The sequence below is a fragment of the Phyllostomus hastatus genome, unplaced genomic scaffold (genome assembly GCF_019186645.2).
Source record: "Phyllostomus hastatus isolate PE091 unplaced genomic scaffold, TTU_PhHast_1.1 phas_contig_1162, whole genome shotgun sequence".
Lineage (NCBI taxonomy): Eukaryota > Metazoa > Chordata > Mammalia > Chiroptera > Phyllostomidae > Phyllostomus > Phyllostomus hastatus.
This window is the reverse complement of record NW_025333537.1, coordinates 1992312-2010009: the sequence shown is the minus strand read 5'-3', so window position 1 is coordinate 2010009 and position 17698 is coordinate 1992312. Positions and strand designations below refer to the sequence as shown.

The 17698-nt window shown below is 49.4% G+C and overlaps 1 protein-coding gene across 4 annotated transcripts in view; it reads left to right on the top strand.

The window, feature by feature from the left end:
* Positions 1 to 827: 827 nt before the first annotated feature.
* SART3 (spliceosome associated factor 3, U4/U6 recycling protein) overlaps positions 828 to 17698 on the top strand; it is a 28950-nt gene continuing 12079 nt past the window's right edge. Inside the window, exons 1-8 of one of the 4 annotated variants that reach the window (XM_045841679.1) lie at positions 828 to 1439; positions 6163 to 6289; positions 6608 to 6712; positions 10110 to 10294; positions 11321 to 11426; positions 12830 to 12954; positions 16692 to 16847; positions 17553 to 17691. In XM_045841679.1, the coding sequence (XP_045697635.1) occupies positions 1128 to 1439; positions 6163 to 6289; positions 6608 to 6712; positions 10110 to 10294; positions 11321 to 11426; positions 12830 to 12954; positions 16692 to 16847; positions 17553 to 17691 (1255 nt within the window). In that variant the 5' untranslated portion in view covers positions 828 to 1127. The remainder of the gene's footprint in view (positions 1440 to 6162; positions 6290 to 6607; positions 6713 to 10109; positions 10295 to 11320; positions 11427 to 12829; positions 12955 to 16691; positions 16848 to 17552; positions 17692 to 17698) is intronic. The other 3 variants (XM_045841695.1, XM_045841686.1, XM_045841702.1) reach the window with 3 other exon arrangements.

The window sequence follows — 17698 nt, the reverse complement described above, 5'->3', positions numbered from 1 at the left end:
CAACCAGTCCACCTTTCTTAACCCCAAAATGCAGCTAAAGACATTCAGGTTCAGAATGGCTTAGTAACTTGTCCAAGGTTGCTCAGAAAGTTAGGTTCATTTGGGATTCAAATTTGGACAATAGTGAATGAGCATCCTGGTTTTGCACCTTCCAGGTTATGTGACCCTAGGAAAATGACGTGAGCTCTTTAAGCTTCGGTCTTTTGTAATACGTAATTCAAGGACAATTCATTCATAGTCATGTATGTGTTGAATGCCCACCATGAGTCAAGATGCCGTACTAGGCCTTGGGGATCCAACGGAAAGAAAAACACGTAATTCCTGCCTCACCAAGCTTGCTCGTGAAGGAGCAAGGGAACAAATAAACACACCTATAGTTTCATGCCTCAAAATGGGAATGTTAAAAGATTAAAAAAGGAACGAGCTCCATGTCCTGATTTAGAAACATTTTTTTCTGTATAAATAACAGTAAACTCAAATTTTATGACAATACCTGGCAATTCAGAATTTCTAGTTAAATGCTTGTAGTGTAATTTATTATATTGGTTTGCAGAATATAAGCTTATACAACGAGGAAACTCACACGTGTATTTAAAATGCCTACTAGGCACCAGGCAAAACATAAAAGGGAGAATTCTCTTTGGGAAATGGGTTTTTCTCATGAATGGTGCAATCGATCCCCGAAGAGTTCGGGTTTTCTCTGCGTTTGAGGCTCACTTGATGGGAATACTTGAACCACACGCCAAGTCAGATGTAAGGCATTTATTTATTCTCACAATCATTTTGACCTTCTCAAGATGGCGCCAAACCCTTAACTACAGTCATCACGCTCCCACCGCGACTTCCTCTAATGGCCTCCACTTCCGGTCCAAAGACCCAACTCCGTCCGAAGTTGAGACAGAACAGATGCCGTATTTGTGAGACTTTTTTTTCTCACGAGAACTTCCACAAAAGTAATGAAAACAAAATCAGTTGAGTGTACTGAGATATTTCCTCATCATCCGAGGCTCACCTTTTCCCTTCCAGTGGCAAGAGAGCGAAGTTTCAGACAGGCGCGCGCCGCGGGCAGCTTGTACGCCGGCGGGTCCTCGGCGGCGGAGTGAAAACCCGGGAGTCACTAGCGCAAGATGGCGACGGCAGCCGCAGCCTCGGCTTCAGAACCCGAGGCCGAGCCTAAGGCGGGGCCCGAGGTGGAGGGCGAGGAGGATGAGGTTAAGGCTGCGAGGACCAGGAGAAAGGTGTTATCGCGGGCGGTGGCCTCTGCGACGTACAAGACTATGGGGCCAGCGTGGGACCAGCAGGAGGAAGGCGTGAGTGAGAGCGACGGAGACGAGGAGTACCCCACGGCTTCCTCCGCGAGCTCCCCGGGCGAGTACGAGTGGGAGTACGACGAGGAGGAGGAGAAGAACCAGCTGGAGATCGAGCGGCTGGAGGAGCAGGTGCGCCCGGGGGCGGGCAGCGGACGCCTTCCCTCAGGTCCCCAGGCCCCGGCCCTCCTCCACGGTCCTGAGCGGTCTTGCAGCCGCTGGGGCCGCCGAGCCTCTATTAATCACGGTAACGCCCATCTCTGGGCGTAACGCCCAGCACTGCTCGCCTGGGGCTTTGCCCGCGTCTTCCCCGTGAACCCTCGCCGCGGCACGGTGAGGCTGTAGTGCGGTCCCCGCGAAGGGAACTTGCTCGCTCAAGGTTATACTTCCTGCAAGTGGGGGAGTCAGGCTTTGAACTTGGGGGTCGATTTCACAACTCCCGCCCCTGAGTGCACCGTTCGGCTGTTCCCCGCAGCTGCGATGAAATTCTCGTGGTGTGGTAGGGAGTACCGGTGATCAGGAGGATGATACTGGAAATGGATAAGGAGAGAGTTCAGCGGGTGGAGGCTGAGACCCGCTGTGGGTGTTGCACACCTGCGTGCACCTGGGAGGATTTCACGTCTTCTGAGTTTAGCTTCTTCGTCTATAAATTGGGAGTAACAGTTCCTTCGCCATGTAGTTGTCCTAACAGCAGTTAATTGTCACTTGTTAGGTGCTTTCTCGTCTGTTAACGCCTGTGTAATCCAGGGTCCCATCGGGAAATGGTGGCACTTTCAAATTAGGGTGATTTGAGCAAAGATTATTGGAGGGACTGCCGTGTTTATTAAAAGGCTGGGCAGGGAAATTGGGGGAAGGTTGGTGTCCCAGGGCTAGTCCCAGCGGGACCTGTGCTCACCCTAAGGCCCGAAGAGGTTAGGGGCGTGGCCGGTTTTTCAAAAGGTTGTGTGGCTAGGGCGCCCGAGAGCAGCGGAGACCTATGGTCAAAGGGAGCGGCCCGTTTCTTATCTGGGAGAAATACCTTGACCTGCCTCTTCCTCCTCTTTCTCTCTCCAAACATCTGCTGATGTCTTCTCTTGGGCAAACCCCGCTGGGAGCAAGAGAACCGGAGACCCCGTCTATGGGGTCCACACAGCAGGGCGGAGGGGAGCTTGGGGGGGGGCGGGGTTTGGAGGGACAAACAGATGAAGCACATTCTTGATCACTGACAGCCGAGAGAGCAGGTTCAGAACAGGCTCAGAACGAATGATAACATTTGTTCGAAGTCATTCATAAGGGTGAACTTTCCAAGGCTGTGGACCTGATGCTGCACTGGATGTGAAATCCTTCGCCTGGGTCGCTCAGCCTTGCTGGGTGGGAGGAGTCCTTGTGATGTCTTCTCTGGTAGTGGTACTGTCGTTCGGTTGTGAAATGGTGATATCCCCCTCCGTGGTCGTAGCTCAGCGATTTTCAGCTGGTGTGCCGCAAAGAGTTTTTAAAACATGGGATACCTGACTGTTCAGTGGGGGGCACTGACCTCTGTTTCCTTATAGTCAAGTAAAATGACATCAGCTGACGCAACAATAGCTGTCCGGTGTGAATGAATCAAAATACCACCTTTTTTTTTTTGTCAGATTGGCACATTGTACTCATGTGCATTTTCTAGTGTGCTGCAGGTTCTGCTCTTAGTGGTCTGTGTGTGCTGTGAGATGAAAAAGGCTGAACATGGCTGGTGTAGCTTGTCCCACTTAACTGCATCTGGGTGTCAAAGGGACCGGCTTGGGTGGGCAGGTCGTTGCCGTTTCTGCTGTCTATAAAGTAGATAACCCGCGTTCAGTCGGTCTCTTGTTCGTGCAGCAAACGCACTGCGGTGCCCGGTGCCAGGCTGGCTGTGTGTCCCTGGAGACTTCTAGCCTTGGGCCTTTCAAGGAGCCCCTGGACTGACGTGGTTCTTACTGTCCGGTGAGGACGGGGAGGAGGGCTATCTGTTCTAGTGGAAGGGGAGGCTTGGAAGTGGAGAGGTGAATCCCGGCGGAGGGTGCCCCGCTGACTGGAGAGGAGGGAGCATCAGCGTGGAGGTCGCTGGGGCACTGGTGCTCTGCAGTTAGTTGCTGCCCTACCTCAGGCCACGGGGGGTGGGATGGAGCTCAGAAGGTGACCACCCAGGACGGGATCTGCTTTATCTGTCCTCTTTGTCCTGGGGCCTAGAAATGGACTTTTCCAGACCTCCGCCTCTCCTCATTCTAATCCCACAGCCTCCCGTTGCTGCTGTAACTGCCCTCATGGTGGAGCGTAATGTTGAGCAACCCCAGAGAGGCCCGTGAAAGACCCAGGTGGCATGTATGCGATTTCCGGTTCTCGTCCCCCGGTGTGTTTCACGAAAGCCCTCAGTTAGCTGTGGTGCCCGTCCACGTTACAAAGGCGGCGCCTTCTGTCATTTGTGTCTGTCCTGAGGCTGCAAGTGGCACAGCGTGGATTCTCGCAGCCACCTCAGCGCTTGGGCCTGTGCTGTCGGTCCCTGGTGGTAAAATGGGGCCTCCCCCACAGCGCCTCCCCCACAGGGCTGTTGTGGACTTTGGGGACACCGTGTGTGCGAAGCTGCTGGCAGAGTTGGCACGTAGTAGGTGCCATGCCAAGGCCTGCTCCCCTCTCCTTTCCCTGCCTTGCCCCTGGTGGCGGCACGTGGCTTCCCACAGGCCTCTGTGACTTCTCCACCCCACTCCAGGTCGGGCTGTTGGGGCTGGGGACTCGGCGGGTCCCTTTGTGCACTAGGCCTCGCCGCCTCTTCGTTTGATGCACCCTCTGTTGTTCCTGACCTGAGGCCAGAACAGACCAGCGAGTGGGCTCGCTCACTCGTCAGTGCCGACTGAGCTCTGTGGGAATGTCTCTTTTAAGTGCATCAGCGTGCGTTTATGTGCAGACTTTCAGAGCACTGCCCATATATATATATCATCTTCATTGTTTTGGCCTAAAAATCAGAAATTTAGACCGAAAGTCATCTTAGAGGTAGTTCTCTACTTCAGTGACTTTTATCCCTTTTTCTCCTGACCCACGCACGGTGTTCCTGTGAAGGGCACTTGCAGAGATGCTCCTTGTACTCACTGGTGAGCACCCTCCCACCCCCCTTCACGCCCAGAAAACACGTTCAGACCCAGGTGAGTGGGAGGTGGTGGGTGACAGGGAGAACCTAGAGTGTTCTTTAATGAGGAAAGGACATCTTTCAGAACTTAATTTCTTTGTTGTTAGTTGTGTGACACACTTCACAGTCAGTTTTGAAACACGGGTGTGTCGTGAGAGCCCACGTGAGAGCCAGAGGTTTCGCTCCAGCTCCCCAGGTGCAAGTGTGGACGCCGAGAACCAGGGGGGGTTGGAGCCCTGGCGGCCTGCCCTGGCCCAGTCCTCTCTCGGCACATCACACAATCTAGGGATGGGTTCAGCCTGTCATGTTTGATGAATCATGAGCAAGAGGACCTTGCTAAAAGTCTTAAGGTTTTTAAGGAAATTAATAGGTCATGTTCTTACTTGTTTTGATTTTTCTTTATCTTTTTGTATGTGAATTGATACATACAAACACAGTCATATCTGTAAATGATAAAGTGTGGCGATCACACGAACACCACGTATCTCCCCTGTCACCCCACAGCCTCACCCCACTGCCCTTTTGAGAGGGAGAACTTCCGTCAGTGCTGTTGCAGGTGTGTGGGGGTCGCTCCTGGCCCATTGCTCTGCTTGCCCCTCTGCCTTGCCCTTCCTAAAATCCAGGTAACTACTCCCGCACATCGATGTTTCTCCCCTTCTCTTCCTCCTTTCCCCTCTCTCTGAAAAAAAAATAAGTAAAAGCTTTAAAAAAAGATTAAAAAAATTATTTTTAGAGAGAGGGGAAAGGAGGGAGAAAGAGAGGGAGAGAAATATCGATGGGTTGCCTGTTGCGCACCCCTAACTGGGGACCCGGCCTGCAAGCACACACCCAGGTATGTGCTTGGACAGGGAAGTGAACCGCCACCCTTTCAGTTTGTAGACCGGCGCTCAATCCACTGAGCCACCACCCCTACTTTTAAATAGTACTGTGTGGGGTATCAGATACGCTTAAAACTTTTGCCATCACAGACATTTCAGAAAACAAGGAGAAGGATCATTCATTGTGCTTACCCACTTTCCTGCTGTTTCTGTTGTTCTTTCTCGCAGATGTTTTTTTCTTTAATCATTTCCTTTGTTTGAAGAGCAAATTCTTTGAGTTTCCTTTTGTCTCAAAAGTATGATAGCTTTTTAAGCATTTATTTAATGTGTTTTAAGTTTTAGTTTGAAAAGTTTCAAGTGTAAAAATAAATCTTTTATGTGCCTTTCATACAGCTTCAACAGATATGAATCTGTTCTTGTTTTTACCACTAGGGATCTTTCTCTTTTTCTTTTTGTTTAGTAAGAGGAAAGAACTGTTACCTATTTTACCTTGCACATGCTAAAGCATATTACTAAGTTATCTTTAAAATCTTCACAAGAACCTCTGAGTTAGAACATGGTAGCATCCCGATTGTAGAGATGAGGGAATGGAGGCTTAGAAATGTGAGTAACTTGCTGAAGGTTATCCTTTGTGTTTGTTTGTTTCATTAGAATGTCCCCTGTGTTTTAGAGAGAACCAGGGGTGTTCTGCCAGGAGTTGTAACAGACTTGAGGGAACTTGACGGTGATGATAAAAAGCCTCTTGCATTGATTTTTTCCTCCTTTTTCCTGAGTGTAAGTGTTTGGTTTGTTTCAGAGGCTGTTTCAGATAGCATGTGTATTCTGTTTGTGAAGATATGTGCAGTGTCACCGATGATGAAAAAAGCTAAGTTATTTTGATGGTGGCATTTTAAATGTCGACTTCTGTTTCTTTTCCCTCCAGCTTTCCATCAACATCTATGACTACAACTGCCACGTGGACCTGATCCGGCTGCTCCGGCTGGAAGGCGAGCTCACCAAAGTGCGCATGGCCCGCCAGAAGATGAGCGAGATCTTCCCTTTGACCGAAGGTAACACCGCAGCAGTCAGGCTGCTGTGCCGGGCGGAGTGTGCCACATATACAATGCCCAGCCGGCGTGGAACACTGGGAGGGTAGGGGTTTGGTCTTGTTTGGGGTTGTTCCCCTTCTGCATGCATGCTTGGTGCAGCTGGTAAGAACTGAATTTCCGGGAACGCCGTGAACTGCGCCGGGGTGTGTAATGGTGCGGGAAACACTTGCGCGCTGGTGGCTCACAGTAAACTCCCTGCCTTCCGAGCGCCCTCGGTGAGGGAGGTGGTGACCCCTCGGTGAGGGAGGAGGTGACTCGGGAGGTGCCGTTGTCTTGCAGAGCTGTGGCTGGAGTGGCTGCACGACGAGATCAGCATGGCCCTGGACGGCCTGGACCGAGAGCACGTGTACGAGCTCTTCGAGCGGGCCGTGAAGGATTACATCTGTAAGTCTCCCGGGGGCCCTTTCCAGGTGTGGGGCGGGGCCGCCCAGGCCTGGTCTCTGTGGTCCCCGATCACTACCCAGAAAACAGAGCGTCAGTCTACAGCGAGGAAGATTTGAATTCAGTTATCGTCATCGTCTGTGGTTTTCCATTGAAGGTGTTTGGTTTTAAAACACAGGCATACCTCCTTGAATTGTACTTAGTTTAGCTGTTTTAGACTTCCTGGAGACTTTTTTTCTTTTTTTTTTAAAGATTTTGTTTATTTCTTTTTAGAGAGGGAAGGGAAGGAGAAAGAGAGAGAGAGAGAGAGAGAGAGAGAGAGAGAGAGAGAGAGAGAGAGAGAGAAACATCAATGTGCGGTTGCTGGGGGTTATGGCCTGCAACCCAGGCATATGCCCTGACTGGGAATCGAACCTGCAACACTTTGGTTTGCACTGGGAATCAAACCTGTGACACTTTGGTTCGCAGCCCTCGCTCAATACACTGAGCTACGCCAGCCAGGGTGAGACTTTTTTTTTTTTAAATGCAGTTTTCAGGGTTGTGCCAACCCTGTGTTGGACAAGTCTCATGGCACTGTTTTTTCTAATAACCTCAGATAAGCATTTTCGACAATAAATATTTTTAAGTTAAGGTATGTCCATTGTATTTTTTCTAGACAGTGCTTTTTTTAGACATAATACTTAATAGACTACAGTATAATGTAAACACAACTTTTATATATACTGGGAAACCGTCAACTTCCTGTGACTTGCTTTGTTCTGATATTTGCTTCATTGCGGTGGTCTGGAGCCGAGACTGCAGCATCTCTGAGGTCTGCTGTACGAGTAGAAGGAGTGTCTGTAGGAAGTGGATGGATACAATCACACTGCACGTTTACCTGGCAGGGAAAATTTACATGCTATTTCCAGGTGCCTGAAGATCACCTTTCACACATTGAATTGGTTTTCAGAAGTTTTGGACAGAATGCAAATAAAAATATTTTAAAACTTCAGAAAATAATTCCATATTTATAGGAAATTGCAAAAATAGCACAGAAGAGCCCTGTGTACGTACTTTATCCAATTTCCCCTAGTGTCTTATAACACTAGTTCAAGATCAAAAGTGGGAGACTGACCTTGGTATTGTGTGTGTGTGTGTGTGTGTGTGTGTGTGTGTGTGTAGTTCTGTGAAATTTGACCCCTGCATGGATTCCAGTAGCCCCCACGGCGTCCGAGGTACAGAGCCCTCCATGAGTGCAGAGCCCGCCCTGTGTCCTGGCGCTGCCGTTTCAGCAGTGCAAGTGAGACATAGATGCCTAGCCTTCCTCTAAGTCCCTTCACCCTCCCCTGTCGGTTGTGAGTTCTCTAAATACTGTCTCTGCGTACACTGGGGGCCTGATCAGGCAGTGCTATGGACAAGTTATTTAAAACTCCCCCATTTACTTAAACATCCTTCCTCCCCATCCGATTCTCCTCCCTCTCTGCTGTGGGCGTTCCCCTGGGTGAGAAGCATCACTTAGCAGAATAGAGACTGCCCCGAGGGAGAGACTTTCTCTTGTACCTTTACCGGTCAAGAATGTCAATTTTTTACTTTTTTATGATCCAAATAAAGGAAATAATAGGTGTTTTGTGAATTTAAAATTGCACTCAGTCTGCTTTTAAACCCCGTCGCTGTGGCTCTGCTCAGATGCCACCGCCCCTGTGGCCTCGAGAACCTCTGACAGTTTCACCTGCGCAACATCGCACGTTTTCTGCTTGTCCTGTTAACCCTTTCTGAGCGTCTCCGAGTCACCGCTCACAGCACCCGTTCTCCACCCCCCCCCCCATCTCCTGTTCTTCCCCAGGCTGTGATGTTCTTTGGTCCCTTATGGTTTTGTAGTTGTTCCCGCCCCCAGGCCTGCTCGTCACTCAGTGCTGGTGACAGCACGCCTTCCCTCCCACCAGTGGCTTCAGGGCGCAGGTGGGCAGGCACGAGACAGCTGCGCTCCTTCGACTGTGTCTCCTACGAGGTTTTGAACAGGAGCCCGAGGGGTCCTCGTGCTGTTTTCAGGAGCTTCAGTCTGTGGATGTTGTATCACTGGTTTTGAATGTTGAGAAGCCGCTTTTGCCTGTGTTTTAGGTTTTTTGTTGTTCTTTAAATTAATATTCTACTCTTTTACCTTTTAGTTTTTAACTATTTTTTTTTCGTATTTAAAAATGCCGAAGATAGCCTTCCTTTATTCCTTGCACATACTCAGCAGTAATTGCAGGCTGTCTGGGAGGCGGCCGGTGCCCAGTAGCAGGACGTGGCCGTGCCCTTCGTTCGGCTCTTCAGAGGTTTTGTAAGTCCTCTGTCCTGGAGGAGCCTCGTGCAGAGGCTTCCTGTCTGTTTCGGAACCTTTGTCTCTCAGAGTCACTGTGGACTCTGCACCCTTGGGTTTCCTGAGTTTAAAATACTGTGTGTAGTACTTGTCTGTCTCGATCGTTTTAAGTTGGGAGAAGCCGTAGCGTAATCTATTGAAAATTACCTTCTCCGAGTGGAGGAACCCTTCGTTCGTCTGTGAACTTGACTCAACCTCTCACTGAGGCCTTCACCTCCAAGAGCTAGCTCATTTCCGTTGTTAGTTTGCAGCCCAGCTGGCAGCTCCTCTTTGGTGAGTGGAAACAGAGTAGCTAAAACGTTGGCTAAGTTCTTGAAATAAGCCTACTTCCGTGAAAAAGCATGTCTCAGGAAAACGTATGAGGTTATATGTAAGCCTCAGACCGGCTTCTCTTTCTAGTATTTTTATTTTACAAAGTTAGTGCATAGACCTCTGAAGTGTCTTCACGTGTTTGGAAAGTACAGGCAGAACGTGCACGGTCAGAGCTGACGCGTGCTTACAGGGCCGACAGGGCCGTGTGCGTTGTCCGGCCTCACAGCTGTGGGAGCGCGTGCGCCAGCAGTGGGGGGAAAGGGACAAGCAGCCGGGCCTCTTCTGTCGTCGTCGTTTAAACGCCGTGAGAAGTAGGGATGTAAAACACAGACTTCTAGTAACAGGATTGTTGCTTTTAATTTGTTTCTTTCACTTTGAAAAAGTCTGGGCTTTGAAATCTTTATGAAGATTGACTCAGATTGGTAACTATTTTCATTGAAATTTATTACTGGGTTCCTTCAGTTTTAATAAATAAGCTTTATGATCATGGTCATTTTATGTATTTTACCACCTGGCATGTAGTGTCGTGCAGTAAAATCACAACAATCAGACCTGCCTGGTAGGAACACTGTGTAGATACACCCTTTCAGCCTGCAGTATCAGTGTAGATGTAAGTTGGGTGCTTACTGATGATGCCCTTTCTGCATGAATGAGTACGTTTTTGGTGGGGTTCCTTTCTTTTTGTTATGCATCATTTTTGATATTTGGGTATTTTACATTCTGCACTAATAGAATACTTCTCATTTTTAGGTCCAAACATTTGGCTAGAGTACGGCCAGTACTCGGTCGGTGGGATTGGCCAGAAAGGCGGCCTTGAGAAAGTCCGCTCTGTGTTCGAAAGGGCCCTCTCCTCCGTCGGTTTACATATAACTAAAGGGCTGGCCATCTGGGAGGCTTACCGGGAGTTCGAAAGTGCCATTGTGGAAGCCGCCCGGGTGAGTGCCCTGTCCCCCTGGCCAGCGCTTGCCTTTGACTGGTTGGGGCTGGTTTTGTAAGTGCTCTTAGAAGAGCACAGCTCATAGTCCCGCAGTGAGGGTGTGGGCAGCAAGTAGGTGAAGTCCATGTCTGTGTGAGCTACGTGATTTCTCCAGCTATACAGCACATGACCCAGTAGTTTGTTCCTGATACTTAAAGACACTGCTGTTTTAGTTAGTGGTTCCAAGATAAAGTACAAGAATAGCTCTATCACTGCCCCCCCGCCCCCAACACATTCAGTAGAAACAGACATTTGACCCCATCACAGTTGCATTTTCAGACTACAATGTATGGTATTTTACCGTCCCTCTCCACTGTGCGAATGCATAGTGGGTTATTGTTGATGCGTAGTATAGCCCTCTGACAATTAGATCATTACTGTCACACTAGCCCAGTCCCTGCAGAAAAATCAGCAGTGGTGCCATCGGTGGCCTTGATGAAGCCATTTGGGCTAGCTCCTTCGGCTGGCATCTGTGGCTGTCCAGGGTTGGACGTAACCCTGTGTGGACTCGGTTCCCACCGTCCTCCTGACGTTCTCGCACTTTCTGGCCACTGCACTTTTACTCACGATGTTCCTTCAGCTGGTAGTCATTTTCCTTCTCCCCGCTTCCGGAGTGCCTGCAGTGCATCCCCCATGCGGCTCCTCCAGGAGTCTTCCCTGACTTCCTCCCCTCGTAATAGCAGAACTCCACCCTAAAAACCAGCTGAAAGCAAGCCACACTGCTTTGGGCTTTGATACTCCGGACGCTTATATGAGACGCTGCCTCGTTGTAGTCATTTGTTACGTTCCTTCTTGTTTTCTTCCTATCGTAAACACTTAGTAACAGAGATGACTTTCATTTTTGTACTTCTTGCATTTGACACAATACCTCATGTTTAAGAGGTTGTATTTTTTCTTTTTAGTTGGAAATGAACAATGTGTTAAAATATTTCTTTGAGGTAGGAAGAACCAGAGTGTGTCATTCACTGTGAATTTACTTCTTTAGCCCATGGCTGGCTTCCTTTCCCCTTTTGACTGGGAACAAACCTTTGATTCACAGCTGGAGAAAGTGCACAGTCTCTTCCGGCGACAGCTGGCCATCCCGCTCTACGGTAAGAGAAGCTGACTCGTCAGGCGCCAGCCTTGCGAGGTTTTTAAGTGCTTTCGGGTATGTCACGTAATTGGGCCTGTCCCAGGGTCCTGTGGGGCAGATGTGGCTGTCGTTCTTACGGCCACTGGACAGGGTCTCTGTGGACGAGGCCCGCGGCAAAAATGTATCTTGACTCATTAATGCTCACGTGGGTTATGAGGGTCAGAGGCAGGACGTCTGACTCCCGGTCAGGAGGCCCCGGTCACTGGTATGGGGGGGTGTCTCTGAAAGGAATTAGGGAAACCGACTCCCTGCCTTTTCTGGGGGACTCTGCTGAGTCCGAGTTACATTCTCAGCACTTCCTCTTCTGCGGCAGCGTGGGGATTTTACACGGGCCTGTATCATTCCTCTGCGGGGCGATTTGGTCCAGGGGCACCGTCAGTCGGAAGTGTTCACATCTGAATTTATTGGGGTGTTGGTAAGGATTCTCCTTTTGGGGTGAGAGTATTTTGGCGAGCCAAGCCTTTGAAGTCCTGGAGCTCGAGCTCGAGCGGCTCGGGGAGGGGCGGGCGCCACCACCTTGTCCGTCCCTTGGGCGTGGTGTGTGCTCTGCCCCCCAGAACCTCTGCATAGCTTTACTTGAGCCTTGGCGTTATTTCTCTTTTTACTTCATGGTTGATTTTGATTTGATTTAACAAATTATAAAGTGTCTGCAGGTGAACCCTTGGGTGATAGGCAGAAAATGCTAGAATGGAGCTGGCTTGTAGATGTCCTCTCACGTACCGGTGTGAGGCAGCATAGTGTGCTGAGTAGAGCATGAACTCGAGCCAGACTGCCTGGGGTCAAAGCTACCGTGCTGTACCGTTTCCTGTAGACAGTGGGTATAACCCTTAGTGCAGCTGGAGATCCCAGCAGACCCACCCAGAGTCGTGAGGGTGTGATGGGTTAGGAGGTGCCGGGTAAGTGTTAAAGCATTGCTATTGGTTTCATTAACTGGTTTCTTTTTACAGATTTTATTTATTTTCAGAGAGGGGAAGAGAGGGAGAGAAACAACCATGTGTGGTTGCCTTTCATATGCCTCAAACTGGGGACTCAGCCTGAAACCCAGGCATGTGTCCTGACTGAGAATTGAACCAGCGACCTTTCAGTTTGCAGGCCGGTGCCCAGTCCACTTAGCCACACCAGCCGGGGCTCATTAACTTGGTTGATTAATTAGTTGGTAGGACTGCCTGGGACAGTACTTTGAGACAGTCTCAGGCCAAGTCTGAGCTCAGTAGAAGGGTTCAGATTTGATCAGTAAGAGCTGCTGTGGCCACAGACAGGGGTGGGAGGGGTGAGTGGCACCCCATTCTCCCGGTGTAGTCTAATTTTGGGCTGATAAACCCCAATGGCAAGACCCATGGGACTGAATCCATCTGTCAACAGATATGGAGGCGACATTTGCAGAGTATGAAGAGTGGTCGGAAGACCCGATACCGGAGTCGGTGATTCAGAGCTATAACAAGGCCCTGCAGCAGCTGGAGAGATACAAGCCCTATGAGGAAGCGCTGGTGAGTGTTGGCTCTTTCGCCGTAGGCTTCCAGCTGTAAACTGTTCCCTAGTCGATAGTTGCAAGGAAAACGATGTCTTTAAAACTTGTTTTATTGTGACATGTATAGAGTGTATAAGTGTGTTCTACAGTCGACATACTAATAACAGAGTGAACATCCGTGTACCCACCACCCAGGTTAAGAAATAGAGCATTGCCAGTACCTTAGAAGTCTCCTATGTGCCCCTCTCCGATTGCCTCCTCTTCCCTCTCCCGAGAGGTAATCACTTTCCTGACTTTTGTGATACTCATTCCCATGCTTTTCTGTATAGTTTCACAACCTACGAATGTGTCTGTAATCAATAGTTTTGCTCATTTTTGAACTTGTATATAAGGGGATCACACTGCATATTTCCTTTCAACATGTGTGGGGTTTCACTGATAAGTATAGCTCCAGTCCACTTGTTTTGCTCTGAGGTTGGGTATGACAGTTCTTCCACGTTCTGAGTTGGGTTGTCCCTGGCTTGTGCTGGGAGTGGCGCGTCGCTGTGACCAGTGACGAGTCTCCTGGCGCACGCGGAGAGAGTTCTCTGAGTGTGCCCCGAGGGACAGGACTGCTTTCCAGGCCGTGGCTCTGCACTCCCGCCAGCAGCGTCTGAGGTTTCTCGCCGCTGTGGCTAACCGTGCGTGTTGACACACGTGCATTTCGCCAGTCTGTTGAGTCTGAAACTGGTGTTTTAGTTGGCATTTCCCTGATCACCAGTGAACTTGAGCACCTTTTCACATGTGTTGGCCATTCAGGTTTTCTGTTTTTGGTGAGTGCCTGTTGAAGTTTTTGGACACATTTTCCTTTTGGTTTATCTTTTTTTCTAATTGACTTGTGGGAGTCTTGGAACTTAATTCTTCCTTTCGGTTGTATGTACTGCAAAATGTTCTCCCCAAGTTAGTCATTTGTCTTCTTTTAAAAAGGGCATCTTTTCATGACCAGCCTTAATTTTAACCTAATTGGGTTTATCATTGTTTTCCTTATGGTTTGTGCTTTTGTTATGCTTAAGAAATCTCTCCATAGTCCAAAGTCATTAGTAGACTTAGCTCTGTGTTCTTCTGAAAGTTTGCCTGTTTGTATTTCGAGTTAAGGTCTCTGTTTGCAGTTGGTGTTGGTGTGTGGGTGAGGCAGGGCTTGTCCCGTTCCCATGGAGAACCTGCTGTCCAGCCCTGACTCCGATAAGCCCGCCCTCCCGTCCCTGGTAGCGGTCCCACGTCTCTCAGAGATCAGCTGGCCGTTCACGTGTGCCTCTGTTCCTGGCCTTTCTGGGCCGTCTCCACGGGCTTACGTGACCCTGTTGTGATGGTGATTTTATCAGTGTTGGTCTTAGGTAGCGGGAGCCCCTTCCTTTCTGTTCCTCTTCTGGAGAGTCTGGGCTTTCTTTAGCTCTTGATTTGTGAATTTCGAATCAGCTTCCCAAGGTCTGTGTTGTAAAAAACTGTTGGATTTTTTTATTGGAATTGTATTGAATCTGTAGATCAATTTGGGGGAGAATTTACACCTGTTAAACATCATATCTCCCCATCTCCGAACGTGGTGTAGGCCTTTGCTATTTGAAATAGACTCCGGACAGGTGGGGCAGTTGGTTGGACCATAGTTCATGTGCCAAGTTTGGGGGTTTGGCCCCCAAGGGGCACATGCAAGAACCCACCTCTGAGTGTGTGAGTAGGCGGAGCAGCAAACCCGTGGCTGCCTCCGCCTCCATCTCTCTCTTTCCTCCCTTCCCTTCCCTTCTCTAAAAATCAACATAAAATTCATGATAAAAATGAATTAAAGGCAGCCTTGTATTTCTGTAAAGCTTTATACAATTACAGATTCACCTGGTTTCTTGAACACATTTTTATAGATGTATTTCTATATATTTGATGCTATTGAAAAAGGTATCTTTTCAAAGATTTTCCTAGTTGTTCCTGGTATATAAAATGTAGTTTGTTTTTTATATTAACTTTTATCTATCTAACATGCTAGATTCTTACTAGTATTAATTTTTGGATTTTCTGTGTTGTATGTTTTCTTTTAACAATAATATTTGTGAGTGGTGTTCTTTTATCTTTCTTGGTTTTAGAGTACTTTTACCTTCATTTACCACGTCTCAGACTCAGTCCCTTGTTTTCTCGTGTTCCCTGCCTTTTTGCTTGACCCACAGGCGGTATCGCCAATGTTGTGTCGTCCAGTGCAGCCTGTTCATGTGAACTCTGTGCGTGTCCCACCTTCTTTCCCCCTCTTCCCTGCGTGTGTCCTGGAGTTTTCATCTGGAATCACTTTTCTTTTGCTTGTGGTCCACCCTGTGGAGTCTCCCACACTGGACGTTTGCTAGTGAAAGGTTTTCTCACTTTTTGTTTGTTTGACAAGGTTTTACTTCGTTGCTCTCCCTGAAAGTTGATTTCTCAAGGTATAGAATTCTGGACTGACAGCTGTGTTCTCTCAGCAATTCAATGTATCTCTCTGTCCTCTGGCTTCTATGTTGCTGTTGAGAAGTCAGGGAACTCATGTTTCTGTGAAGGGGACCCTTATTTTTTCTCTGGCCGACTTAAACATCTCATTGGTGTGGCTTGATGTCCTGCAGTTTCATTGCAGTGGGTCCAGGCGTGGATATCTTCGCATTTCTCCTGTGGCGGCCTGCTGGGGTTCCTGGCTTTGTCTTCGGGGTCCTGTGCACAGTGAGCAAGGGCACAGATGTCGGGAGCCAGGGCCTCCAGCTTGGGCTGTAGCTCTGCCACCTGGTAGCTCTCTGGCTGGGGCTGGACTTAGCCTCCTGTGTCTCATTTGCCTTGAGTGTCAGACGGAGATAGTTACTGCCTCGAGGGGTTGTTGTGAAGTTCAAAGTCTTTATATATCTTAAGCCAGCAAAAGCTTAATCTTCACTTAGCTTCACCACCTTCACTTAGATTTCCTCCTCAGTATTTCTTGTTTCTTTACCAGTGTGTGGATGATTTTCAAGATGTTCCATGTATTTAATCCAGCAGTTTTAGTTGTTTTCATTGGCATCCGGTGTCTGGGTAACAATTTGTCATTACTCCTGGGAACTGAGGCTCTGAGACACCGTCCTTCTGTGTTTGGGGCGCATGTGCGCCCTCGCTGTCCGGGATGTGTCCCCCTTCTTCACACGTAAATGGTGTGTGTGTAACTGGACTTCACGAAGGCTCATCATCAGGGGCCTCCTCGGCCAGCTCAGTTTTGGTTTGACTGTCGGCAGATAGTGGCTGAGAAGAAAACTAGTTGACTAAGGATTTTGTTGAAAAAGACTTTTGACGGTGTGTCTTCGGATCCGTCAGCATTCAGCATAGCCTCTTCCCTCTTCTGCGTGTGCCTGAGCGCCGGCAGGAGCTGCTGCTTGGAAAGGGAGCACTCCAGGGCGGCCGCTTCCCCCACCCACGAGCCCGGGAAGACAGCTTCTCTTTCGGAAGGATGGCTCGCATTGGTCATTTGTGTTTCTCTTTCATTCAGTTCCTGATGGGTGGGGCATTCAAATTCCCTGTGCTTTAGGGATGGATTTAGAAAAGGGTTTAAGGGGCCTTTGTAGCTGTTGCCACGAAGGGGCACTGTGGGCTCTCCCTCTGCCCGTCGTATTGTCGACCTGGATGCCCAGCGGTTCCAAGTGGGGGCTGGTGATTCCCATCCCGGTGTAGCCGGTCTCCCCACAGCCGAGTGTGGAGCCGTGTCGGGCCTCCCGGCAGTGTCAGGCAGCTCACTACCGGTCTCTCTCGTCCCAGTTGGAAGCAGAGGCACCGCGGCTGGCCGAATACCAAGCGTACATCGACTTTGAGCTGAAAGTCGGCGACCCCGCCCGCGTTCAGCTGATCTTCGAGCGCGCCCTGGTTGAGAACTGCCTGGTCCCAGACTTGTGGATCCGCTACAGTCAGTACCTAGTAAGATAACCGCTCCGATTCCGCTTTGCTCTTCACCTCCGTGGGGGCGACGTGAAGCCAGTCCGCGTGCCTGGAGGCGGCTGCGCGCCGCCGGTCCTGCCCGTCCTCCTCTTCCGTCTGCCCCTCACTTAGGAAGTTCTCCGAGAGGTTTAACTTAGTTTAAACTGACCAGTAACTAAAAAAAGTTACATAGCCTTACTATCGAGGACCTTATAACAGATTTTTTTCTTACAAGCTTTTATCCCGGAAAATGTAACCGTGTAAATGTAGACAGACGAGTCAGATGAGACCTCACGTGCCCCTCGCCCAGCCCAGCGTCAGCAGTCACCCGCCTGCGGGCGCGAGCATCGCGTCATCCGTGCCCTCCCCCGCTCCCCCATCCCACGCTACTTTAAGTTAAGTCCGGAAATCACGTGTCCTTGGTAAATACCTCAGTATGTATGTATGAAAGATTTGAACCTGGATCCAAACAAGATCCACACGTTAGTATTGGCTGGTGCTCTTCAGGCTGTTTTAATCTGCCGGTTCCCATTCCCACCTCTTTCCCCTCACTCCCCCTTGTGATTTCTTTCTTGAAGAAACCGGTCACCAGGGACATTTCTGAGGAAATTCCTTTTGTCAGTTGGTTGTGCTGGAAATGTCTTGTGGGCGGGGATGTCTTAACCATAAAATTTTACCTCCTGACCCTGGAATTCTTTACTGCAGGACCGGCAGCTGAAAGTCAAGGATTTGGTTTTGTCTGTTCATGGTCGCGCCGTTAGGAATTGCCCCTGGACCGTTGCCCTGTGGAGCCGCTACCTCTTGGCCATGGAAAGACATGGAGTGGACCATCAAGTGATGGCTGGTGCGAA